General features: G+C 53.5%; 3 protein-coding genes across 5 annotated transcripts in view; 1 reads left to right on the top strand and 2 right to left on the bottom strand.

Annotated features, from left to right (window-relative positions):
• Window positions 1-6,387, top strand: part of Pkn1 (protein kinase N1) — a 29,147-nt gene extending 22,760 nt beyond the window's left edge. The window contains exons 13-22 of the mRNA XM_055621288.1: window positions 2,877-2,956; window positions 3,028-3,103; window positions 3,191-3,282; window positions 4,301-4,477; window positions 4,623-4,685; window positions 4,785-4,861; window positions 5,126-5,268; window positions 5,522-5,629; window positions 5,730-5,810; window positions 6,113-6,387. Of these exons, the coding sequence (XP_055477263.1) occupies window positions 2,877-2,956; window positions 3,028-3,103; window positions 3,191-3,282; window positions 4,301-4,477; window positions 4,623-4,685; window positions 4,785-4,861; window positions 5,126-5,268; window positions 5,522-5,629; window positions 5,730-5,810; window positions 6,113-6,316 (1,101 nt within the window). The 3' untranslated portion in view covers window positions 6,317-6,387. The remainder of the gene's footprint in view (window positions 1-2,876; window positions 2,957-3,027; window positions 3,104-3,190; window positions 3,283-4,300; window positions 4,478-4,622; window positions 4,686-4,784; window positions 4,862-5,125; window positions 5,269-5,521; window positions 5,630-5,729; window positions 5,811-6,112) is intronic.
• A 557-nt stretch (window positions 6,388-6,944) lies between these two features.
• On the bottom strand, window positions 6,945-8,579 carry Ptger1 (prostaglandin E receptor 1). The gene is made up of 2 exons (XM_055621306.1): window positions 7,632-8,579; window positions 6,945-7,211 (listed from the first exon to the last, which is right to left on the bottom strand). Exons 1-2 carry the CDS (start codon window positions 8,577-8,579, stop codon window positions 6,945-6,947), a joined length of 1,215 nt encoding a protein of 404 aa, XP_055477281.1.
• Window positions 8,580-11,689: 3,110 nt separating this feature from the next.
• Window positions 11,690-24,257, bottom strand: Gipc1 (GIPC PDZ domain containing family member 1). 3 transcript variants are annotated; one of them, XM_055621295.1, is made up of 8 exons: window positions 24,179-24,257; window positions 15,032-15,352; window positions 14,243-14,428; window positions 13,968-14,148; window positions 13,249-13,361; window positions 12,477-12,558; window positions 12,235-12,371; window positions 11,690-11,812 (listed from the first exon to the last, which is right to left on the bottom strand). In XM_055621295.1, the coding sequence occupies exons 2-8, from the start codon at window positions 15,317-15,319 to the stop codon at window positions 11,798-11,800; spliced, it is 1,002 nt and encodes a 333-aa protein (XP_055477270.1). In that variant the 5' UTR covers window positions 15,320-15,352; window positions 24,179-24,257; the 3' UTR covers window positions 11,690-11,797. The 3 variants fall into 3 exon arrangements, with proteins under 3 accessions (XP_055477270.1, XP_055477268.1, XP_055477269.1); XM_055621293.1 differs by having other exon boundaries at window positions 11,690-11,808; XM_055621294.1 differs by lacking the exon at window positions 24,179-24,257 and adding an exon at window positions 23,773-24,159 and having other exon boundaries at window positions 11,690-11,808.
• Window positions 24,258-24,598: the final 341 nt, after the last annotated feature.

The raw sequence follows: 24,598 nt of genomic DNA, 5'->3' as shown, positions 1-24,598 counted from the left end.
TTTATTTTTGAGATTATAATATACCTTTTCTCCCTCCAAATCCCCCAGTAGACCCCTTCTTGCTCTCTGCCAAATTAATGGCCTGGTTTTTTTTCATTAATTGCTATTGTATACATTTATGATTGTGCAAATATTTATATATTCCTAAATACATCCTGCTCAATCTGTATAACATCACTTTTCTATATGTTTTCAAGGCTGGCCATTTAACGTTGGATAACCAGCTAGTGTGCTCTTTTTTTGGGAAGACTATTTCTCTCACTGTCGGCACACTTCAGTTGGCTGTAGTCCTGTTAGAAGGGTTGGGGCCTCGTGGGCTTTTCCAGCCACTCTGGCATGTCAATTGTTATTGTCCTTGTTCAGCTCACATTTGGGCAGTCATGCTGTTGAGACTGCTGTAGCTTCTGACACCTGTAGGACACACAGTCTCACAGCAAACTCCCGAATCCTCTGCTTCCAGTAGTTGTTCCACAACTCTTCCTATTCCAGAATGTTTTCTGAGCCTTAGGTATGGGGCATTTTGTGGATAGATCCATTGGAACTGAGCTCCACACTTCTGCATTTTGATTGATTGTGGTTTTCTGTCATGGTCTCCATCTGTAGCAAAGAGAGGTTTTCTTAACCGCTGAGCCATCTCTCCAGCCCTAGAGAAGTTTTCTTAATGATGGATGAGGACCACTTTTTTCTGTGGGTATAAGACAATGGTTCTCAAGCTTCCTAATGCAGTTCCTTCTTTAATACTGTTCCTCAGGTTGTGGTGACCCCAACCATAAAATTATTTTTGTTGCTACTTTGTAACTATAATTTTGCTACTGTTATGAATTATAATGTAGATATCTGTGATGGTCTTAGGTGGCCCCTGTGAAATGGTTTCAGCCCCATCCCCCAAGCCGCCGTGACCCACAGGTTGAGAAGCACTGGTGTAAGGACATTTAGGATGTTTGGGACTATGCTGCTATAGTCATGCTGGCTGTAGGCTCACCTCCATGACCCACACTCTAGCCCTAGGCAGCTGGCTAGCTTTCCAGTACCTGGCATGGTTTTCTCTTGTTGAGCTTCTCTTAAGTTTAGTTAGAGAGCTGTTCCAAACAATTTATTTCAAGAACAAATTGTGTTGCTCTATTGATAGGGGTTACCAAATGAAATGGGGGTGGGGATGTCAGGACCTTCCTCTAGTTCTGTGGTGATAGGTGTTTTTTAAAAGTCAAGGTCTGTGAGCCTGATGAGTGCTGCATGGGTAAGCAGTCGCAGCCAAGGAAGATACTACTATTGATCACATGGTAGGAATGTTGTGGGTAGAACTTACGTGTGTTACCAGACACCTTTTCTTTTTCCCTCCAACCATTCTGGCTCTGGTGGGTATCTAACTGCTGTCCATTGAGAGTCAGCCTCTGCTGGTGTCAGGTGTGAGTGTAAAGGGGCTGACCCTTTGTCACCTTCACCAAATGCAATTTTCCTTTTCTTTTCCTTTTATATTTATTCATGCACCCCGCCCCACACACACCTGTTTATTTGAGACAGGGTCTCTATGTTGCTCTGGCTACCCTGGAACTCACTATGTAGACCAAACTTGAAATCACAGATACTGCCGTCTCTCTCCTGAGTGCTAGGATTAAAGGCGTGTGCTGCTATGCCTGGCTTCTTTTTATTGCCTTTCTATTTATTTTTGTGAGTATATAGGCACTTATGTGGAGGTCAGAGAACGACTCGCAGGAGTCAGTTCTCTCCTTCCACTCTGTGGTTCCCAAAGCTCAAACTCGAGTTGCCAGGCTTGGCAGCAAGAGCCTTTACCCACAAAGCCGTGCTGTTGGCCCAGTTTTCACGCTGCTAAGTGCTGAGGTTGTGTACTACCGTGCCTGCCTGGAGTGCCTACTTGTCACCTTCTTTCCATTTGGAGGAGGGATGGAAGGTGGAACCCAAGGTCTCACATAGCTCAGTGCTGTGCCACTGAGCTGCACCCTCAGAGCCTCCTCCTATTTTTCATTTATGTGTTTGTGTTTGGTGGTGTTGTTTTGGAGGGTACACTTGGGTTATACCTCACAAGTGTGTGGAGCTCAGAGGACAACTTGCAGGAATTGATTCTCTCCTTCCACCTAGTGTGTCCCAGAGATCTACCTCAGGTTACCAGGCTTGGTGTAGTAAGCATCTTTCCTTTTCCTGAGCCATGCTGAAGGCTGCCCCTGTCCCTGATTCTTTTCAGTCATATGCTCATGTGACATGGCTAGGTTGGGACAAAGCTCTGTAGCAGAGCGAACATGTGAGGTCCCGGGGTCCACTCCATGCCTAGTATTATAAATCAATCAGTCCATCAGTCTGTCCAGGTGAAAACCAGTAAATATAATGAGCAGACAAAAAGATATTTGAATATGAAGTTTACTGGGAGGAAAATGAAGCGAAGATGGACAGGGTGTGCTAAGGGGCTTTGTGCTCCAATGCAGGCGTAGTGATGCCTGCACAGGTAACATCTAAAGAAAAGGTGACAGAAGGAGGGAGAGCTGGGCCTGGTGATGCAAGCCTTGGGTCCAAGCTACCTGGCAGGTGGAGGCAGAAGGGTCACAAGTTCAAGATAGTCTGGGCAATTTGGGGAGAGCCTACTCAAAGAAAGTGAAACAGTGTTGGAGGTTATGCGTTATGGCCCAGGGCTATCTCTAGTCCTACAGAGAAAGAAAGAAAAAGAAAGAAAGAAAGAAAGAAAGAAAGAAAGAAAAGAAAAGAAAAGAAAAAAGTCTTGTAAATGTGAAGGCAAAGTAATTTAAGAAGAAGGTCCTGGGGAGGAGGGTGTGGGCCAGGTGGGAAGGTGGTGTGAGGCTCAGGGCCCTCTTGGCTCTTGGGGTAGACAGCTCTGACTTATGGCTCCTGTGACCTCTGCACCACAGAGTTCTCCTACCCACGAATCCACCACCTCTCCAGAGCTGCCTTCAGAGACCCAGGAGACCCCAGGCCCTGGCCTATGCAGGTGATGCCCCCCCCAGCCCCCACCTGCACCCCTGCACGCCCTCTGAGTCCCCACAAGCTCTTTCTTCACAGCCCCCTGAGGAAGTCTCCCCTGACACTTGAGGACTTCAAGTTTCTGGCAGTGCTAGGCCGGGGTCACTTTGGGAAGGTGAGGCAGGGGAAGGATTTAGGGGCTGGGAGTTTTCCCCCAAGGGCCTAGTCTGTCCACTAAGGCCCTGTGCCCACTGTGTGCCAGGTGCTGCTGTCTGAATTTCGCTCCAGTGGGGAGCTCTTTGCCATCAAAGCCTTGAAGAAAGGTGACATTGTAGCCCGGGACGAGGTGGAGAGGTGAGGCCCTGCCCTGATTCTTGGGGATTTTTGGTAAGCAGACCAAGAATAGTTCACTGTCAAGCATTTCAGTGAGAGGAACTCAGAAGTACTAGAACTTAACAACCCTCTTACCTAAGGGCAATGACTGTGGAGGTAGTTATTGTGATTCATCTGTGACCACCTCTCCCTTTCTAGAGTGAATACTCAGACTGTTCCCCATCCTGCTCATCCTTTAACAGTCTGTTTGAGGTCACATGGTCATAAGCAGGAGGTTCAGCACTCAAATGTAGGACATGGGACTGCCCCAGTTTTGGGATCAGGTCTCATGTTAAAATCATGCCTCTGACAGCTGTGCTTCCAGATGCTGGGGAAGGCAGGCTTCCCTTAGAATGCAGTTTCCTCATCTGTCAGGCGCTCATGGATTTGCCATCCGCCTAGGATTGTCTGGCAGACCAAGGAGGAAGGTCTGTTTAAAGTGTACTTCACAGGCCTTCTTGATCTCTATGGAAGCATCAGGCTGTCCCTAGACTTCCCAGCCACCTTTTTAATAACCAGAAGCTTTAATAAGTAACAAGAGCTTGAATAAGTAAGAGCTTATTTATTGATCTGAGCCAGAGAAGCCCAGTTGTGTCTGCCTTAAGGTGCCACTGTGTCCGGGTGCTTGGGTGCTGCTGGTTGTGTTCCTCTGTGGGATGTGCTTGCAGTCTTCACAGACAGGGAAGCCTCTCCACACCAGAGATCAGGTCCCATCTCCTCCTGCATCCGTCCTCATGCGCCCTGTTTAATAGGCCTGCCGGTTCCCCAGCACAGACTTGACTGCTGTGATCCTCAGCCTTGTGCCCTCCCCATTTCCCAAAAGACACTGGGTTGAGTCTGGGTATTTAGCAACCAAGGCTACCCAAAACAAGAGAAATTAATTCAGTTGCCCAAAGTTGCACAGCAATGCAACTCAGCAGACATCTGTGAGTGAGCCCCAGAGGGCATGGGCGTAGGGGCACGGGGCAGCTGGGCTCTCTGACTTCTTCCTCCTGCCCAGCCTGATGTGTGAGAAGCGGATTTTGGCGGCTGTGACCAGGGCAGGACATCCCTTCCTGGTGAACCTTTTCGGCTGTTTCCAGACCCCAGAGCACGTGTGCTTTGTGATGGAGTACTCCGCGGGTGGGGACCTGATGCTGCACATCCACAGTGATGTGTTCTCAGAGCCTCGGGCTGTGTGAGTCCCCCCATGCCTCTTCCTGCCCACCTGAGGCCCCGCCCTCCACCCTGAGGCCTGCCTCCTGCACAGCTTTGGGACCCCAGGGGTCAGGGACTTTGGTGCCTGTGGAGCCAGGTTTGTGTGATCTTATGCGTCTCTGCAGCTTCTATTCAGCCTGTGTGGTGCTGGGCCTGCAGTTCCTCCATGAACACAAGATTGTCTACAGGTGTGTACACCCATAGTCTGACATGTTCAAGCTCTATGCAAAGCCCTGTTCCCTACCCCACCCACCCTCTTTACATCCCCTGACACCCCCATTCCCCAGGGACCTGAAGTTGGACAATTTGCTCCTGGATACTGAGGGCTACGTCAAGATCGCAGATTTTGGCCTCTGCAAGGAGGGTGAGGGGCTGCCTGGGATGAGAGGAATAGGGGGTGGGCTACTTCTGGTGCAGCTGTACCTAGGTGGTCAGATGACATTTTCTTCTCTGTGGGCTTTGCTTGCAGCTACCTGCTCACCCTAACAGCTTCAGGGTAGTTCACCGGCCTTAGCCCCACCTGGGTCACTCCATACTGATTCGGGGTAGGGCTGGCTATTGGGAGTATCTCATGCTCTACTCCCCTAGCCACCTTAGGCTCATGTGGGCTTGTTCTCCACCTACCCAGGGATGGGTTATGGGGACCGGACTAGCACATTCTGTGGAACTCCGGAGTTCCTGGCGCCGGAAGTGCTGACAGACACATCCTACACACGCGCAGTGGACTGGTGGGGACTGGGCGTGTTGCTCTATGAGATGCTGGTTGGAGAGGTGAGATGCAGGCTACTGTAGTTTCTGAGGACATGAGTCCCCGGATGGGATGGGAATGTGCTCCTACCACATGCTGTATGATCTGGAGCTATGCCTCTCTGGCCTCAGTTTCTGTAACTGTAAGCAGCTACTTACCCTGAAAACCAGCACTACTGCACGGTGCTCCCTGAGGGCGGGGGCCCTTTGGCAGTGCTGGATGGGTGGATTGGCTAAAAAGTGGAATCTTACTCAGCCTGGCCCTTTCTGTCCCCAGTCTCCATTCCCTGGGGACGACGAGGAGGAGGTATTTGACAGCATCGTCAACGATGAGGTTCGCTATCCCCGCTTCCTGTCAGCAGAGGCCATTGGCATCATGAGAAGGGTAAGCATGCCTCTGACCACTCTATCACCTTGTGCAAGGTAGGCTGGGCAGGGGCCTGGGGACTAGAACAGATACATTTTGACACTGTACCCTCTCACAGCTACTGCGAAGAAACCCAGAGCGGAGGTTGGGATCCACTGAGCGGGATGCAGAAGATGTGAAAAAACAACCTTTCTTCAGGGTGAGCAGACCCCCTCTGAACCTGTCAGTCACCCCAAGGACCTGAGTGTTTGTCCCAGTTCATTCCTACCCCAAATCTAGTTGCTTCATCTCAAGAGTTTTGTTGCGCCCGCCCCCAGCCTTACTCATTCCTCCAACTGCTTCTCTAGGCCATGTCAGTCTGCAGGGCTTCCTGGACCACCCCAGACTACCTTAACTTGTCTGAGCTCCCAGTCCCTCCGTATCCTGTCTACTTTGCTGATCTCCAGGTTTCCCTTCAGACCCCTCAGCCTCCATCATGACTTTCTGTCCCCTTCTCCACAGACTCTGGGCTGGGAAGACCTGCTGGCCCGTCGACTGCCTCCACCCTTTGTGCCTACGCTTTCGGGGCGTACAGATGTCAGCAACTTTGATGAGGAGTTCACTGGGGAGGCCCCCACACTGAGCCCACCCCGGGATGCGCGACCCCTCACAGCTGCAGAGCAGGCTGCTTTCCGGGATTTCGATTTTGTGGCGGGAGGCTACTAGCCCCAAGCCCCTGCCTTGCCCAAGAGTTCTTGGTTTTTAAAAAAGCCTTTGGGGTTTACCCCTAACATGCATTTTCAGCCTCTGTGTGCAATCTGGGGTGGGGCGTGCTTGGAGTAGGTGACAGAGGCAGGCAGACTTATTGGGGCAGGACTGTGATGGGGCTTATTTGAAAGGTTAACATGGGAACTTGCAGTAGTGGGGAGCGAGGACTGGGCTCAGGACTGTGTTGGGGAGCGTTGGGTTTTTAGGGCTGTTACGGGTACAGGGTGTTGAGATTCTTGGGCTAGCTAGGGAGCAAAATGAGCAGAATGGTTGCAAGAGTCTGTTGTGGTGGCGGCAGAGACGGGAAAGTGAATCCAGGACCTCACTCTGCTTGCAGGGAGCCCCAAGCTAAGGGGGCAGACTTATTGGGGCAGGACTGGGGAGCCCACCTCTGATATTTGGAGCATCCCATGTATCTGCGCCATCTCGTGGCCAGCATTAGAATTACACTCGTCCCAGGGTGGTTGGTCCCTGTGCTGCCACAGTGTTGCTGCCCTCCAGGACACATCGCCCTGGGCACACTGTATTTGAAACTGTATGCCCTTGAGCCCTGCCCAGAGAGGTCTGGCTTAGCTTCTGGGCACATTCAGAGATGGCTAAAGGCACTGTGCCGGGAACTACGCAGTGAACTGGCCTCCCAAGCACTCTTGGTTAAGCCCAGCTCCGTTGAGCCACCCTTGGCACCGGCCCTCATGGGTAGGAGGCGAAGCAGTTGGCGCAGCATGGCCTGGCGCAGCAGGATGTACACCCAAGGGTCCAGGATCTGGTTCCACGACGCGAGGCGCACAGCCAGAAAGAGCGGCCGCTGCAGGGAGCTAGAGTTCCAGCCCCCGACGGCCAACACCACCAACACCTGCGAGAAAAGCAGGTGTGAGAAGTGGAGCGGGTGGGAGAGAAGGGTGGGGTGAAAGGTTAGGATGTGGGGGAGGGCCAAGCAGGACAAATACGGGAAGGAGAGTGCGGGAAGGAGAGTGATTAAGTAAAGGTCATCAGTGAGTGTGGAGTCTGGCTAGACAGGACCCAGTATCCAAACACACAAGAAACGTCAAAAGGCTGGGGAAAAAGACTGTGAATAAATGAAGCAGAGGAGGGTGGAAAGTGGACTGGAGAGGCTTGAGTAGGTAGGAGTCATTACAGAGATCTCAAAGAGGGTGGAGGTAAGGGCCAGGGACAGCAGAGGAGTTGTCTTTGTCTGCAGGCTGGGTCTTAAGTGGGGCGGAGCCCAGGAGGGGACAGGAAGGAGGGCGGCTTGAGGAGCGACTGCGCCCCTCACCAGCAGGGGGCTCCAGCAGATGCACGACACCACCATGATGCCCACGAGCTGGCCCACCATTTCCACGTCGTGCGCGTGAACTCTCCTCGCCGAGCCACCGCCCCGAGAGCTGCGGAGGGTGGCGGAGGCTGAAGCAATGGATGAGGCAGACGAGGCGGAGGCCAAGCGGGGTCCACGTGAGCCCCAGCGCCGGCGATCATCCGGACCGGTGGTCTCTCGGAAACGTCGAGAACGGCTACGCCTCCAGCGGGCACGCAGGAGCGCCAGGCCGCTGAGCGTATTGCACACGAGTGCGGCAAGGAGTGCGGCCAGGCCAAGACCAGCGAAGAGGCCGGCAAGCAGCGCCTGGCGCCAACCTCCACGAGGCCCAAGGCTAATGAAACACCAGGTGCCAGGGTACTGTAGCTCGTAGCGACCCACGTGTGCTAGCGGCAGCAGCGCCACTGCCAAAGCCATGGCGGCCAGCATGGCTAACGCCAGGCGTGCACGGGCAACCGACACACGCGCCGCGTGGAGTAGCGGCTGCGTGACGCCCACGCAGCGCTCCACAGCCATACCACAGCCAAGCAAAAGTGGGCACAGGCCAAAGAAGACCATGCAGCCGCCCAGGAAATGACAGGCCCCGCCAGCAGGCGCACGTCCTGCAGCATACAGGCGAAGCACCAGGGCACCCGGGATCACATGGCCTGCCAGGTCGATGGCCAGCAGGCTGGCAACGAACAATAGGAAGGTGGCAGCCGAGCGGCGGCGCCGCAGACGGCCTGCAACCTGGGCCAGCAGCGCCAGTGCCAGCACGTTGGACACAGCACCCAGTGTCATGGAGAAGATGGGCAGTGCTGGTGATGTGCCAGAATCGCCTGCTGGCAGCACCACAGATGTGTTGGGGACTCTGGGTGTTGCACACGTCGCCTCATCCACTAGGCTCAGGTTAAGCCCGCAGGGGCTCATATCAGTGGCCAAGAGGGCTGCGTAGATAAGAGGAGGGCACAGTGAAGCTAGGGTCCCACCCTTCTGTGCCCAGGGCACTTCTACACGACCCTGGCTGCTCTTTTTAAAAATCCTACTTCAGTCACTGGCACCCATCTGTTGCTCCTGGCTTCACTCTGCCCTCACATCACCTGGCTGCTGGGGGGGATTTGACCTGGCACAGGTCCCTAGTATTTGTCCTCATCCCTACCCCACCCTCTAGCACATCAGATTCCTGGTCCATGGACCCTGACCCACTTCTGATCCCAATTCCAACCTTCACCGCGTTTGCCCGCCGTCATTCTTTTTGGAAATCTCCTTGGCTGGTCCTGGAACTGGCTGTGTAGACCAGGATAGCTTTAAGCTCCACCTGCCTATGCCTCCCGTGTCCTGGGATTAAAGGCTCACACCACCATGACCAGCTTTGGTCACCTTTTAATCCTATCTTTGATGTCCAAGTCCCACTATCTCAAATACATTAGCTCATCTTTTCCAATGGCCATGTCCGTCTCCAGAGACCCACTCGAGCTGGTTTCACCTCTTCCCCAACAGCTCTTCTCCATACCTACAGACCCATTCTTGTGCCACAGGGCCTCTGTGCCCTGTAGCCGCATCTCATCTCCCCACAGACCTTTGCTGTAATAGACCCATCTCTCATCTCTCTGGTGCTCTCAGACCCCGTGGGCCCACTTCTTTCCTGGAGTCCCATCTCTGTCTCGATGGCGATCTCTCATCAGTCTGGAACTGCCTCATTCAGATGCCCATCCCATGCCCCTGTCTGAACCTGTCTGCCCTTGCCGTTCATTCTCCAGTTGAGAGGGCTAAAGCAGATGTAAAGGATAGAAAGCCTAGGGCTGAGAGCCATGAAGGAGAGCAGGATGGCTGTAGCCCCCCTGAAGAGTCCCAGCTTCTTACCCAGGGCTGCTCAGGATGAGGGTCCCCATGGCCCGGAACTTGGCTCCTGCTGCCCGCTCCAGCTACTCCCTGGCTCCCGGCAGGCCGCTCCCTCTTCCTGGGGCGGCTCCTCGGTTCCGTGCCGCCTCCACCCGCACCCCACTGGCCTCCAGGGGCTGCTCCACCCCACGCATGCCTGCCCTCTGGGGATGGAAGCCTGAAGTGGGCAAAATCTCTGCTGCCGGTAATGATCAGGGCAACTAAGCCCAGCTCCTTCCCACCAAGGACTGAGGTTCTCTGAATTGGTCTGGTCTCTTGTGACCCCCTCCTCTCAGCGGGGCAGGAGCAACCCCCCCCCCTCACCCGGGCCTCTTGCCTGCCTCATTAATAAAGCGGATAAAATCTAAACACTGGAAAATGTGAGCATCGCCTGGGGCAGGCTGGGAGGGCTACCCACTCCCGTGAGGGGGGGTGGGGGCTGTCCTCATTGGGCTTAAGGGTTTGGGAGCTGCCTGGGTGTGATGGGAGCCAGCAATGCTGCCCACCCTCAAACCTTTGTGACTGTCACATTGGGGTGGAGGTGGGAAGCCTAGACTAGGGCAACAAGGAGTCAGTCATCCTAGGAGAAAGGGAGGTGGCTGAATAGCTCAGGGGGTTAGGGTAGCATCTGCATCCTGTCTTCAGGTGGGGTAAGCAATCTGTAGGGCACGAGTCTAATGTTGCACCCTGTGTGTTGAAAAGGGGCACATGCAGACACTGTCAGAGCAGTTATGATAACAAGTAAACACTGGATAGTACCCATCAATGCTGACTGTACTGTCTACTCCCTCCAAATCCAGGCCCCTTGAAATTGATGCTCACCCACACCTTAGCACCAGGTATAAATCTCACTGGCACTGTAAGTCTGTTCCCAGTCCCAGGGCACGCCTCCTGATGATAGTTCCCCCAAACCAATGCCCATGGACACCCAGACCTTGTCCCACCTGAGCCACACAATCACATCTCAGACACTCTAAGGCCTGACTGTTTATCCTGATCCCCAAACAAGAATACAGCTGAGAGCCATGCACGCATTGGACACAGCTCCCTGAAACTCAGGGACCCCAGGCTTACAATAGTCACAGCCCTGGTTCTGCTCAGTTCCCAACCATCCACTTACACAGTTCCACCCAGCAAAGCCACACATTCCCAGCTGCTTCCATTAGGTGTGCAAGACCCCAATGTAGGACTTGGGGCCGAGCTCAGTGACAGAGTGCATTCCTAGCACGTGTGATGCCATGGGTTCCACTATCAGCACTAAAAAACGGGCATAGCCATCAGGGCTGGCAAGTCACCCTGACAGTGGATGTCTGTAGGGCTTGTGCATGCAAATATCCCGTATCCAGATTCTTATCTCCTGCCTGGAACCAGAGAGCCAGCCCACTCAGCCTTTCTGCAGCATCTCCGCAGGGCTCACCCCCAAACATTCCTCCTGGGCGCTGGAGAGGGACCTCTGGCCAGGCTCCCCTTGTTCCAATGGCCTCCCTTCTCCCCAGGTCTGGCCAGGGTCCCACCCCACCCTTTCCTTGATCTCCCTAAATCCTGGGACAAAGTGGACTGTCAAAACAAGCTTGGCAGGTTTATATCCCTGTGGAGCACTGTGCCATGATGCCTGTGCCCTGTGTACAAGCAGCTTCAACCAGCGTGCTGCAACAGGGCACCAGGCATTGCTGCCCACAGAGGAGTAGTTAGGTGTACAAGAGGGGCATGGGAGGCCTTGTGAATGGGGAACCAGGTCTGAACCTCAAAGTAAGCCAGAAACTCCACCATTGCCTGGAAGCTTGATGGCCTACAGCCAGGGGGAGGGGGCAGCGAGTCAGCCAACTCCTAATTCAATTTGGAATCCAGGAGATAGATTTCAGCTGCTGCATTCTTTCCCCGGCCACCCCTCCAACCCCAAGGCCAAACAGCTCCCGGAGTAGAATCTCCAAGAGTCTGTGTGGATACGAAAGCCCACTGCCTTGCTCACCCTCCCTCTTGCTTGTCTAAGGGAGATGACGAGGAACGAGGGTTCACAGCCAGTGTCCACTCCAATGGGAGCTAACAAATTCAACTCCTCTCTGGTGGGATATGCCAAAGGGGAAGGTACTACTGCCTTTACTAAGGGGTGTTGTGCATTTCTGCATTTCTGGTGTCAAGGAAGTAGGGAGAGCCAGGAGTGGTGGAGCACACCTTTAATCCCAGCATTGGGAAGGTAGAGGCTGGTGGATCTCTGTGCGTTCAAGGCCAGCCTGGTCTACACAGTGAGTTCCAGGACAGCTGGAGCATCAGAATGACTCTGTCTTGAAAAAAACAAAGCAAAAAAGAAAAGCATGGAGGATACATGAGAGAACTGATACAGAAGAGAACTGAGGCCAGGGAGACAGAAGGGGCAGTTTTGCCAGCTGATGGTGGAAAGTGCTGGGGACAGAGGTGGCTACCCGGAGTGTTGGTCCCTCCCATGCACTTACTCTATTGAGGTAGGTGGGGAAGCTGGCAGGGGTTTGCCGGGGACCCCAACCAGGCTGGGCACCGTAGTGGCACTGATTGGAGTGGGGCCAGGACCACAGGCCACTTCCACCCCATGCCATCCCCAGGCTGCTGAGTTAGTGCCTAAGCTGGATACTCAGGTCTTGGCTGTGGCACCCCTTCTGGAAGCCTCAGCCAGGCCAAGCCCAGGCTATCTCAAGGTCCAGGTTCAGTTCCAGTCTTAGTAGCGGCCAACCTTGGCATCCCCGATGGCTCCCCAGACATCAAAGACGAATTCATCCGGGAATGCAAAGTCACCAAGCCGTTCATCCAGGGCCTCTGCCAGTTCGTCTGGGTTCCGTTTGTCTTTTCCCAGCTCCACCATGGTGGCAGCTGTCAGGGAAGAGAAAGATGGAGGCACCGATGACATGAAGGACAGAGAGGTACAGGCTCAAGTCAGCCTGCTCCTATCATCCAAGCACAGGTGCCCACACTCACCCAGTTCTGTGTCTCTGATCCCCATGTAGCTCTCCAGCAGGTCGTCCACCTTCTCAATGGCCTTTTCCTCAAAAGCCGATGGCTGGAGGATGGGGACAAGACAGCACGATAAAGTCAACAGAACTGCTGTTGTACACACTGAGTGCCTGAGTGCTGGGGGCAGCACCCAGGGGCTCTGCTGGCCAACAGCTCTACCAATACCCAGAGGTACTGCGTTTTTCAACATTTATTTATTTTACGTGTAGGAGTGTTTTGCCTGCACATATGTTTGTGGATTACGTGTGTGCCTGGTACCTGTAGAGATAAGAAGAAGACACCGGACCCCTGGAACTGGAGTTAACAGATGGTTTTAAGCCACCTAATATGGGTACTTGGAACTGAACCTGGGTCCTCTCTCTGAAAGGGCCACATTGCTCTATAATGCAGACCTGTCTCCGGCTGTGAACACTAAACCCTACCTCAGCCCCCAGGTGGCTAGGACCACAGGTGCATGCTCATGCTGGGCTGCTGGTCACAGGTTTTCTTTCTGGCTTCAGCTGCTTGAACGTGAAATCCTCCTGCCTAAAAGTACATGCCTGGCTGTGCTCTCATCTGTCTCACCACAGTCCACTCTGACTGGAAGGTACTATGACTCCTATTTTACAGGCAGGAAAACCAAGGCTCAGTTGCCCAAGGAAGGTCCCAAAGCTGGGAGAAGGTAGATTTAAGCAAAGGTATCCACAGTCCCTCAGGTAATCAGGAGACTGACACTGGCCCAAGGTGGCTCACTCACCAGATCCTCCACTGTGGCAGGGCCCCGGGATCGGAGCCGAAGGGTCCCTCGGCCAGTGCCCAGTTGTGAGCCTGAGCCAGGGTGGCCACCTGCTGAGCGCTGGCTGATCATATCTGTGGGAGGTAAAGGCACATTTTAGCATACAGTAAATACAGTACCCAGGCACCTAGCCGGACAGAGCCATCTCACTACCTCCAGGTTCTACAGGTGCCTGGGATAGTGGCTGGGTTCTAGGAGGGCAGGATTTTGCATAGATAGAGACAGACAGCTGGGGGTCAGGCATAAAAGAAGCTGGGGAAGAAAATGAGGGTAGCTTCTACTTGAAGGGGCGGCTATAACTGCTGGGGCCCAGGTCAGTCCTTTCTACTCATACCAGGGGTGCCTCAGGCCCATTCCTGAGAGTTAGTGAAGCCAGGGAGTGATGGGGGTAGGGCACCGGAGTTGTACAGTTCAGCCAAGCCTCACTTCTCCAGGCTGAGGGGCTGGCCAGGGTTGGGGGCACTTGGCTAAGCTAATGGCTCCTGGAAGTTGGGTGTGGGGGCAACTTCCTTCAAGCTGGGCTGTCAGCCAGCCCTCGGTTCCAGGGTAGGGTGGGGCTGTCCTCACTTTGCTTAGCAGGCTTGGGTGCCACCTGCTGGTGGTTCCCAGTACTGCAGCCTGTATTTCTCAAGAATTCAAGGTCATCCCAGTGGGTGGCCCAGATTGCAAGAACTACTTACCAAAGGCTTTTCGGGGCTCTGTGAGTTTGAGGGTGAAGGTGCGGCCTCGGGGCAGCTCTTTGAGGAGCCTGGCGACCTCGTAATGTCGACAGCCCAGCAGGCTCTGCCCGTTGATGGCTTCAATCATGTCACCCACGCTGATGAGCTGGATGTGGTCAATCACGCTGCCTTCCTTGATGCGCTGTGGAGGGGCAGGCATCAGCCCTGGAAGCTGCACTCTAGGTCCCATTATAGACCCTGGCCACTGACTAAGGGTGTGCCACCCACCCTGGCACCTTAATGAAGGCATAGCCGGCCCCGTTGTCGGTGATGGTGAGCCCCAGAGCGTCTTCGGACTTGAATACTTCCACCTCTTTGCGCTGCCCCTTGACGTGGGCAAAGATGAAGTCCTCCAGCCCGATCTGGCCCCCCAGGAGTTTGTCCATATCCACTTTATGGGTGTTGAGGGTGCAGAACATCACCTGCAGAGGTTGGGCAAGATGCTCACTCCCTCCTCCCTGGGGCCCCTTTACTAACATTTAGGAGGTCACAAAACACCCATATCCCATGGATTGGTGAAACCAGAGCCAAGGCAAGGCACAACACTACATCAAATGCTACAAGCGGGATTTCTGTCTGGTAAGAACTCAGTGCTGGTCTGATGTCCAGTGAACACCCCATAAATGTGGAGGAGTGAAGGGGTCTGGACCTCCAGCTAGCCTCACTACCTGCCTCCACCTGATGCCCAGCTCCACTGTTGCCCTCCCTGTGGCCTCCCTGCTTCTATGGAGCCTCCAGTGCATCATGAAGAAATAGAAGCTGCTCCTGACTCCAGCCTCAACAGTGTTTGGGGGCACAGGCCTCCCAATGCCTTACAGAAACCCAGCTACCGCCTCTGGCTGTATATCTTCCACCTACTGGGCTGCAGGCAGGCTACTTCAGACCCGAAGGGAACCCAGTATGGTGCTACAGACACACCTTCTAGATTCAGGGGCTGCTGGCCAACCAGGAGTATGAGCCCCAGCTTCAAGAACACATGCCCAGGCCTGTGGCTTGCTCTTAGGGGACCCTGGTCTCACAGGTACCTCTGCAGCTGGTAGTCTGAAAGCCTCCGCGATCTTGCCATACAGCTCCTTGACATTGGTGAAGCCCTCGATGCGGCCTGTGGGACTGCCGTGTGCCAACTGGGTGTGGAACACCAGGCGAGGCCGGAGAGCAGCAGGAGGTGGGGGCAAGCCCATCTGGGATTCCCCTGCTCCGCTTCCACCCAGGGGCCCAGGCTCCCCGACTCCCAGCCCGCTCCGGCTTGGCTCCGCTTCCTCATTTTCCACCAGAGGTGGTGCTTTCTTCCGCCGCCCCAGTCCCAGTGGCATGAGCAGCCAGAAATGGGGACTTGGCCAGGAGACCTGTAGAAAGGGAATTGGTCTTCATGCTCTGAGTGACAAAAGCCTTGGGTGTCACCCGTCACCACTACATGGTACCAAAATGGTTATGTTTTGCAAAGCGGGGGTCCTTAACCAAGGGGCCTGGTACAGGCTGGGAAAGCATTTTACCACTGAGCATAGGAGCCTGAGGATGTGATTCAGGCTCCTAAGCACGGTGTGCCAGACCATCTCCACCACATAATGTGTTGTGTGTGCGCTCTGCTGAGGGCCTTACTCTTTTCCCCATGCTTGGCTAGTGCTCAGCCAGAGCCACAGCCCCTCTCATATACTGGAGTCAGCTCCACCCATTTAAATCTATGAACACTCTTGTTCTGCCAAATTATTTTAAAGAGCAATAACAAAAAGTTCTTTCTCTGTTCAGCATAGGTGCAAGGCTCTCCCTGAATCAGCCAGCCAGCCTGCCTCCCTCCTGGGGTTTGATTTTGGCCTTGCACACGTGTTCCCAAGCTACATGCCTACACTGCTTCTTACTTTTTATATTGACACAGTTGTTAGTTATGCAGGCTGTCCTTGAACTTGTAATCCTCCTGCCTCAGTCTCCAGAGTGGCTGGGATTACCAGCACATCTGCCTTGCCTGGATGTTTTCCAAGTAAAATGGATTCAATCTGGGTCCCCAGAACTGACTAGGAGCAATTCAGTGGTGGGTCACAAGCTAATAAAGCCCAGGTCTCACCCCACGCCTGAATGAAGCCTCACACTGCAGAGGAATAATCATGAGTGGACACCCATTACAACTGCACACTGCTGTGAGCTCACCCAATTCTCATTCCGTCTTTAGTCCTCAATGCATCCTGCTCTAACCACTGCTACCTACACGGTAAGGGAAGGGAAAGTAAAGCACTGGCCCTTGGCTTCATTTTTCATTTCTCTGAGACAGACTCTCATCCTGCAGTGCAGGCTGGCCTAGAACTCATGACCTCCTGCCTCCGCTTCTCAAGTGCTGGGAAAACAGATGGATACCAGCACACCCAGCTTCCTTGCAGTCCTAGGGCTGGAGAGAGAAGGATCCCTCCGGCCCAAAGCCAGCCCAGCCTACTTGCTGAGTTCCAGGCCACGGAGAAACCCTGCCAAGGCAGGTGACTGGTAAGATGGCTTGGTGGGTACAGGCGCTTGCCATCAGGCCTGCAGACCTGAGTCTGATCCCCTGGCCCCACATGGTAAGAGAGAGCCTCCTCATGTAAATGTTGTCTGACCGTTACCTGTGCACTGTGCTTATGAATCTACACACATACATACATACACATGTGTAATAAAAAAATACACCCCAAAGCGGACAGCTCCTGAGGAATGGCTCCACACACAACTGCACTTGCACAGCTGTGATGCACACACAGGGAAACAGGTCCAGAGTCTCTTCCTCAAAGCACACAGTGCAGGGCCCTGCCATGGCTCCTGGGATAGGACAGGCAGATAACCAGCTCTGCCAATGAGTTCTAACAGGAAGAAATTTGTGACACATCCCCATAGAAACATCTAATTACTGGAACAAAATTCTCCAGAGCTCCTGTTCCTGGACAGCGCCCAGGACGATGGACACAGTGGGAAGAACATTATCAGGCTGCACAGGTCTTTAGTGACAGCAACTGTGCTGCTCTAGTGAGGACGAGCCCCAAGGGCTCATATATTTGAATGTTTGCTTCCTCGATGACAGACTGTTTGAAGAAATGTGTCATTAGAAGGTGGGCTTTGAGATGTCAAAAGCCCATGCCAGGCCCACCCAGTGTCTGTCTGTCTCTGAAAACACCATAAGCTCTCAGCTGCTGCTCCATTACCACGCCTGCCTTCGTGCTGCCATGCTCCCTACCATGATATTCATGGACTTGCCCTGTGAGACTGAGAGGAAGCCCTTAACTAATGCTTGCTCTTGGACGTTGCCTTGGTCACGCTGAGTTTTCACAGCAGCAGGACAGTAAGACAGAGAGACACAGGTTCTCTGACCAGGTACAGTGGATGTGTAGGAAGAGCAAAAGCACCAGGCAGGCACAGGGTGCAGCATGGACTCAGACTGAGGTAGGACTACCACAAGCTCGACGTCAGGACTGCAAGGTGACTACTGTCTCAGAAACAAAATAAACAAGGGCTGGGGAAATGGCTTAGTAGGGAAAGCTCAGTGTAAGCAGGAGGACCTAAGCTCAAACCCCCGGAACGACACCGCACTAGATGAGGTGATCCCAGCATGTTTACAGAGCAAGGTGCAGACAGGAGAAGTTTATGGCCAGTTAGTCTGGTATATGGAATCAACAAGAAAAATGTCTCAAACAACGTGAAAAGTGAGGGCTGATGCTGAGGTTGTCCTCATAGCCTTCACATAGGCTCTGGAGCATGCATGTACCTGCGCGCGCGCGTGCGCGCGCACACACACACACACACACACACACACACACGCACACACACGGGGGTGGGGGGGTAAAAGAAGAAACAACTCTTTTTCAAAATGGAAGCTGTGGTTGGATTCAGCCAGATACTTGGGCATTGTTTGTCACTGCAGTAAAAGCTGTCCTGATGGAGCCTCGTGCCTCACAGCAACGGTCTATCCAACAGTGGAGCCCACATACACAATGAGTCTCCCTGACGATCTTTAACTCCAGCAGGCACAGTGGCTTTACATGTGCAACCCCAGCACCAGGAGGCGACGCAGGAGAGCAGCTCAAGTACAGCCTGAACTACGAAGGCAGTTCCAGGCCACTCTGGGTTCCAGAGGGAGACCCGCCTGTCTCAAAAAGTATGAATAAAAATAAAGAGGCTGCAGGTGGTGAGAGTAGCTGCTCCCTTTCATTGTACTCAGAAAACTCTTCCTAATACACAGACAAAGCAAGACGCTTCCATCGCTGTGAGGGATCCTAGCAATCATTGCCTTAAGGCCACATCCTGTAATGATAATCCACCATTAAGTGGCATGTGACTGTACTTGTTTTCTTTCTTTCTTTCTTGTCTGTTTTGTCTCTTGTCAGGCAGGCCACTGTGTTCGAGTGGCACTCAAAGGACAACTTACAGGAGTCACTTCTCTCCTTCTGCCATGTGAACTATGGATTAGAACTCAGGTCAGGTTTGCTGGCCAGTGTCTTCACGCTGAGCCATCAAACTGTACATGTGTGCACATGTGTGCACACTTTTGTGAAGGCAAGCCTCAGTACTTGGAAGGTAGGCAGACAGATCTCTGTGACTTCAGGGCCACCCTGGCCTTGTTAGAATTTCAAGCTAACTAGAGCTACATAGAAAAATCCTGTCACCTCGCCCCCAACCCCTGCCAATAAAGTCTGGGGCTACCATGTTTATTTATTTATTTTTACTATGTGTGTGCAGTATTTGCTCACATAGGCCAAAGGGAGCCACATGGCATCTTCTATCACTCTCCTCTTTATCCTTTGAGGCAGGGACTCTCTCTGATCCTAGGGCTCCAGGACTGTTTGTTTTTCCCTACGGCTAGTAGCCAGAAAACCCAACCATACTGCTACCAGGATCAGAACCCTGGCGGTCACAGCAGTTAAAAGAGCAGTTCTCCAGCTCTTCTCCCTTTTCTTTATGTCTTTGTTCTCTCTCCCTTTATCCTGCAAACTTTTTTTAGGGAGGGTATGTACTATAATCACGCTCTTATTTTATTCACAGTTATGGGGTTATATTGTTTTGTTTTGTTTTTTAAGACAGGGTTTCTCTGTGTAGCCCTGGCTGTCCTGGACTCACTCTGTAGACCAGGCTGGCCTTGAACTCACAGAGATCCACCTGCCTCTGCCTTCTGAGTGCTGAGACTACAGACGTATGCCACCATACTCACACTCACATCGCCTGAATAGCATGGTTGAAGTAGAGGGAAGAAGGGAGGGCGGGGAGGGGAGAGAAGGCAGAGCCTTTCTTTTCCTAGTATGGGACGAGACCAGGCCTCCTGCACACTAGGTAAACACACACACACACCCAGACCTTGATTTCATATTCAAATCACTTGTCCAAAGCAAAAGAAGCCACAGCTCCCTCAAGGGTGCCTGATCTACAATCTCCCAAGGAAGCTCCCTGGCCTTGACACCTACCCTCAGTCACATTTCACCTACCTCACCAGGGCTCACGTAGCCCAGGGTGGCCTCAAACTTGGTACATAGCCAAGGTTGACCTTGAACTTGTGACCTGCTTGCCTTATCTGGAGAGCTGGGAACACAGGTGCTCATGAGCACACCTGGCTAAATTCATCTCTTTTCAGGCAGGGTCACACTAAGTAAGTAGCACAGGCTTGCCTTAAACTCCTGGTCCTCTTCTTCAGCTTCCATATCAAAGTACATCCTATGTGCTAGGAACCTCCTGTGCGCTGCAGACTCTCACCCCCGAGGGGCCATCCCAGGTACAAGGGAATCCAGCTGGCCAGATCACATCTTCTCGGAGGGTTCCGTGCTCAAACTGCCATGCATTCCTGTACTGACCCAAATCTCCACTCCCCTCCCTGCTCACCTACACTCTAAGTTCCCTCTGGGTCTTCAGGCTTCCTTTTACCCTCCAGTTTCTTGTCAAGACAGGAAGCAGAACGACCTTATGAACACAGTTATGTCACTTCATTCTGTGCCCTGACCTCCCCCAAGAATCCCACTGTCCTCTGTGCCCCAGTGGCCTACACTCCCGCAGTCGCTCTTCCTCCATGCTGCTCAAACAGGTAGGCCAGAACTGCCTCAGGGTCTTTGTACTGGCCGCCCCCTCTGCCATCCAGGAGCCCCCTTGCCCCTCCAGCCAGGCTGGGTATTTTATGCCACTGTCTGCTGCAGGGAGAGATCTGCGTGTCACTAATGTCTAACCCTGTGTAACAGCGGTTGTTACAGATAAGTCACTGTTGGATGCGGGAGTGCCCTGTGTGGCTGGGGGAAGAAAGGCAGGACTGGCCATTTCCCCAGGCCACTTCATGAGCCTCATTCTGTTCCCAGCACAGCGCCTGGGCAGGGAGACACAACCTGACTTTTTGCTGTAGGATTGCCTTTGCGCTCTGGGCTAACCAATAGCGCCAAACACCTTTTTATACATATTTAATGATCTTGATCCACTTTTTATCAAGTTGCCTAAATTTAGTGAATCCCTCCTCCCTATAGTTTTTGTCTGTGTAGCCCTGGCTGGCATTGGACTCACTGAGGTCCACCTGCCTCTGCCTCCTGAGTACTGGGATTGGAGGAGTGCTCCGCTCCCACCCGGTCTTTTTTATTTTTTTAACTTACATATTCTATTTACATTTACTTATTCTGTGTGCATGTGTGTAGGTGTGCATGCTTCAACATATTTGTCAGTCAGAGAACAACCTTCCTGAGTGGGGTCAGGCCATCAAGTTTGGTGGCAACTGCCTTTACCCATGGAGCCATCTCACCTCCTAAAAGACTGCATTTTGTTTTGTGTACAGGTATGAGTCTCTGTGTGGGTGTGTAGGCCTGCGTGCAGGTGACTGCAAAGGCCAGAACTCCCCGCATCTGGATCCCCTAGATATGGAGCGATAAGCAGTTGTAAGCTGCCCAACATGGGTGCTGGGAACCAAACTCAGGTCCTCCAGAAGAGCAGCAAGCATTCTTAAGTGCCAAGCCATGTCTCCAGCTCTACTGTGCTCATTCATGCCAAAGATGTGTGGGTATGTGTGGAGTTCAGAGGTCAACCTTGGGTATCAGTCCTCAAGGAGGACTGGAAAGATGGTTCAATGGTTAAGCGCATTGCCTACTCTTCCCAGCATCCACAGGGCAGCTCACAACTGCCTCTAACTCTAGTTGCAGGGAGGGAATGATGCCCTCTTCTGTGTGCAGACATGCATGCAGGTAACACACTCATACACAAAATAAAAAGTATTACGCAGAAGCTAGGCTGCTCAACACAGCAAGTTCTAGGACAACCAGAACTACATCGTGAGCCCGTCTCAAGGAAAAAACAAATCTTTTTTTTATTGTGTTCATGTGTGTCCCCACAGTAAGCCTGCAGAGGTGGTGGGAGTCAGTTCTCTCCCTCTATCATGTGGGTCCCACGGACCAAACTCAGGTCACAGGCATGGCAGCACGCCTTCACGTTGCTGAGCCACCTCTCCAGGGTGCTCACCCCTTCTGTACTGGGAAGTGAACTCAGGGCCTTGCATATGACAGGCAAGGGGTCTATCACTAAGTTATAGCCCATATCCCCAGGCCCACTTTGTCGCTTTCCAATTAGGCTGGTTGTCCAAGAGCCCATTTATGTCCTCTCAGAAATGGGGTAACAAGTGCAAACCACTGTGCCTTGCATTTTCATGTGGGCTCTGACTGTCAAAATCGGCTGGCACAGCAATTTACCTGGTGAGCCACCTCCATGGTCTACATGGACCCTACAGTTTTGTCTTGAGGAAAATGAGTGACTAAGACGTTAGTACTACAGACACTGAGATACAGTGGGGCAGCCTGGTTTCAAGTCCTACCCTTGCCACTTAACAGTGGCACAGACAAAACCAAGTTGCTTAACTTCATGAAGCTCCGGTTTTCCATCTGAAAATTTGGCAGAATTCTGGCCCTTCCGGGAGGGACTCTAAAAACTGTGCTACATGCAACCTGTTCAGTACTTTAGTTCACCACTTCAGGAAGTGTTATTTGCAAGTAAAGGAAACAGACACTAGTACGTTTATCTGCTAGGAAGGCACTCCACTGCTGAGCCACACGCACCCTATGCCACCCTCACTGACGGATTCTAGGCAGGGGCTGCACTGCCGACCCATGCCTAAAGACTGTTCTAGCCTTCACCACCATTGCATCACCCCTTCCCTGGCCCAGGAGCACCCCAGGCCCTATGCCTGGCAATGCCTACTCCAGACTTTTCCAGGCAGCTGGCTTGCCCCAGCCCAGTGGAGCAGCTCCCATGGTTCACAGGACTCAGGCCTACGAACTTAGTTATCTGCAGCCCTGACCGACAGACCTCATCTTCTAAGCTACCGGCTGTTGTTTAACTTTGTGTCTGTTTTTTGTTTGTTTGTTTGTTTTTAGTGTCTTTGAGGGCTTTGCTGCATGTCTGTCTGTGTACCACTTGTGTACCTGGTGCCTGCAGAGGTCAGAAGAGGGAAGTGAGAGTTAAGAGATGGTAGTGAACTACCCCTTGGGTGCTGGGCATCGAACTCCCAGCTCTCTGAGCTGTCTCTGGAGCCCCTATGTCTCTTTAAAACACGAACCAGATGGCATCCTTCATCTATGTCCGATCTGACAGTGGGATCCCACCGTATAGGGAAGAACCCTTAAAAATTAAAAATAAAAGATGTGTCCTGTGTATCAGGCACCTCTAACTCCTATAGCTTCATTCATCTCTAGCTTCATTCCCTGTATCAGCTATTCTACACTTTGCTCTACCTGGTGTGTGATCTCCAGACTGCAAAAGGCATATTGTTCCAGAACCCCCTGCTCTCTCAGAAGCCACTCAGCACTTAGAAAGCTCTACCGTGGCTGCTCATGTTAACTTGTTGCCTGTTCCCCACCAGAATGCAGGAAATTCCATCCTGCATTTGGAGGAGTTTCCTCCAAGCAAAATACGGTGCCTGGCACAGTGGCTGCTCTGTATTTGTAAGTGATGGGGGTGTAGCTCAGCAGGGGGGCACCTACCTTGCATGTGTGAGGCCTAGGGTTCCACAGGGTGGGGGTGAGGGGGGAGAGGCAGCGGCAGCTGAACTGTAAAATGAATATATCCCGGACCCACTGTGGGCCAAATCCCTACTGCTACACATCTAAGTGTGAGCACCCCTCCAGTCTTTCAGCAAGGAGCTGAAGGGAAGTGGGTTGGATGTATTTCCGGAGTCCAGTACTCTCGTCCCAAAAAGGGCCTGAAAGTTAGCAACCCGGCAGTCACAGAAAAGCTAAGGGGTGGGGGGTGGGGGGAAGCAGGAAGCAGAGTTATCCTGTGGCTCAGATAACTCCTGGCTTAGACACCACACCTGCTCCCGAGCCGTCCCTCTCTCCTAAGCCCCAGCACCGTACTGCTTTGGGGTGCAGGGCAGGAGGCCTCTGATTCATTCTTGAAAAACCGGATCCTGAAGGTTTCAGCTCTCCAGTGTTTCCGGGGCGGGGGCGGAGGGGCGTGAATGCACTGCTTGCCCGATCGCCTTAGCTCAGCTCCCCAGACACCCAGTCTCTACACTCCCGGTCATTTCTCTTCACAGAGTGGACTGGGTGGGTGGAGAGGGAACAGGATTAAACGACTCATCGTGTTTTGGCCTTGCCTCTCCTGCTCAGAGAAAGGACCAGAGGGCAACTTGGAAGCTGTTTAGTGGCCTGTGGGCGCAAGGAGGAAAGCAAAAACCAGCAGGTGCAGTTCCAAAGTGAATTCAGGGACGGGTGGGCAATAAGTCCGGGGCTGGTTAGGAGCACCTGATCTCTGGGACTAGTTTCTGGACTCAAAGAGTACGAGCCCCTCCTTCCCACCGGCCACTTACTGGCTGTGTGACCTTGAGTCAGTCACTCCACCTCTCTGGAACTGGTGCCTCACTTATAAAAGAAGTTAACAGCCCCTCCCAGGAGGGTGTTTTGATTCAACGCTGTGCACATCGGACGAGGAAGCGCTGGGTCCGGGCTAGCGAGGGGGCAGTCATCAAGCTAGCACTGCAGCTGTGATTGTTATCCGACCCTGAGTGGTCTTCGTGTCCCCGCTGGCCAGCTTTGGGCAGAGGCCTGGGAAGGGTCGGGAACACGGACCCACCACCAACGGGGAGCGTCCCGGGAGCAGAGAGCAGGGGCGGACCGGAGGCCCCGGCCAGCGGGGAGCGGTCCGTATTTGGGGGTCCCGACGCGGCCAACCCCACCCCGCCGCCACGGGCTCCACACCAGGCGGGGGACACTCACCTGCGCCGCCGCCACCCCGCGCGCCCCTCTCGGTCCTCTGGAAACTCCGCCCGGCTTCTCCCTCGGCCTCCGGGACTTGGGCGGGGCCGGCGACCCGAGAGGACTAATCAGCGGCGGCCGTCCGCACTCGCGGCCAATGGGCGCCTCCCGTCGGTCCGCTCCGGGGGATCCCTCCGCCGCGCCTCGGACTCCCCCTACCGCGCGCGCAGTGGTCCAACCTTCCTCGGTCTAAATGACGTCGGGCTGAACCATTACGGGGGCTGCGCGGGTGGGCAGACGGGTGGACCCGGCGGAGCTCTGGCAGGAGAGTCAGGTGACCGGGTTTGGAGGACTGTGCTCTGTTTCCAGGAAAGCGCGCTCTTTGGGAGGTCAGCGAGGGCCCCCCCCGAGGGCAGCCCCCAGCCCAGCTTCCCTCCCAGA

The sequence above is a fragment of the Psammomys obesus genome, unplaced genomic scaffold, assembly GCF_907164565.1.
Source record: "Psammomys obesus unplaced genomic scaffold, mPsaObe1.curated_primary_1811, whole genome shotgun sequence".
In the NCBI taxonomy this organism is placed as follows: Eukaryota; Metazoa; Chordata; class Mammalia; order Rodentia; family Muridae; genus Psammomys; species Psammomys obesus.
The sequence above is the reverse complement of the archived record's forward strand: the minus strand, read 5'-3'. Positions and strand labels throughout refer to the sequence as shown.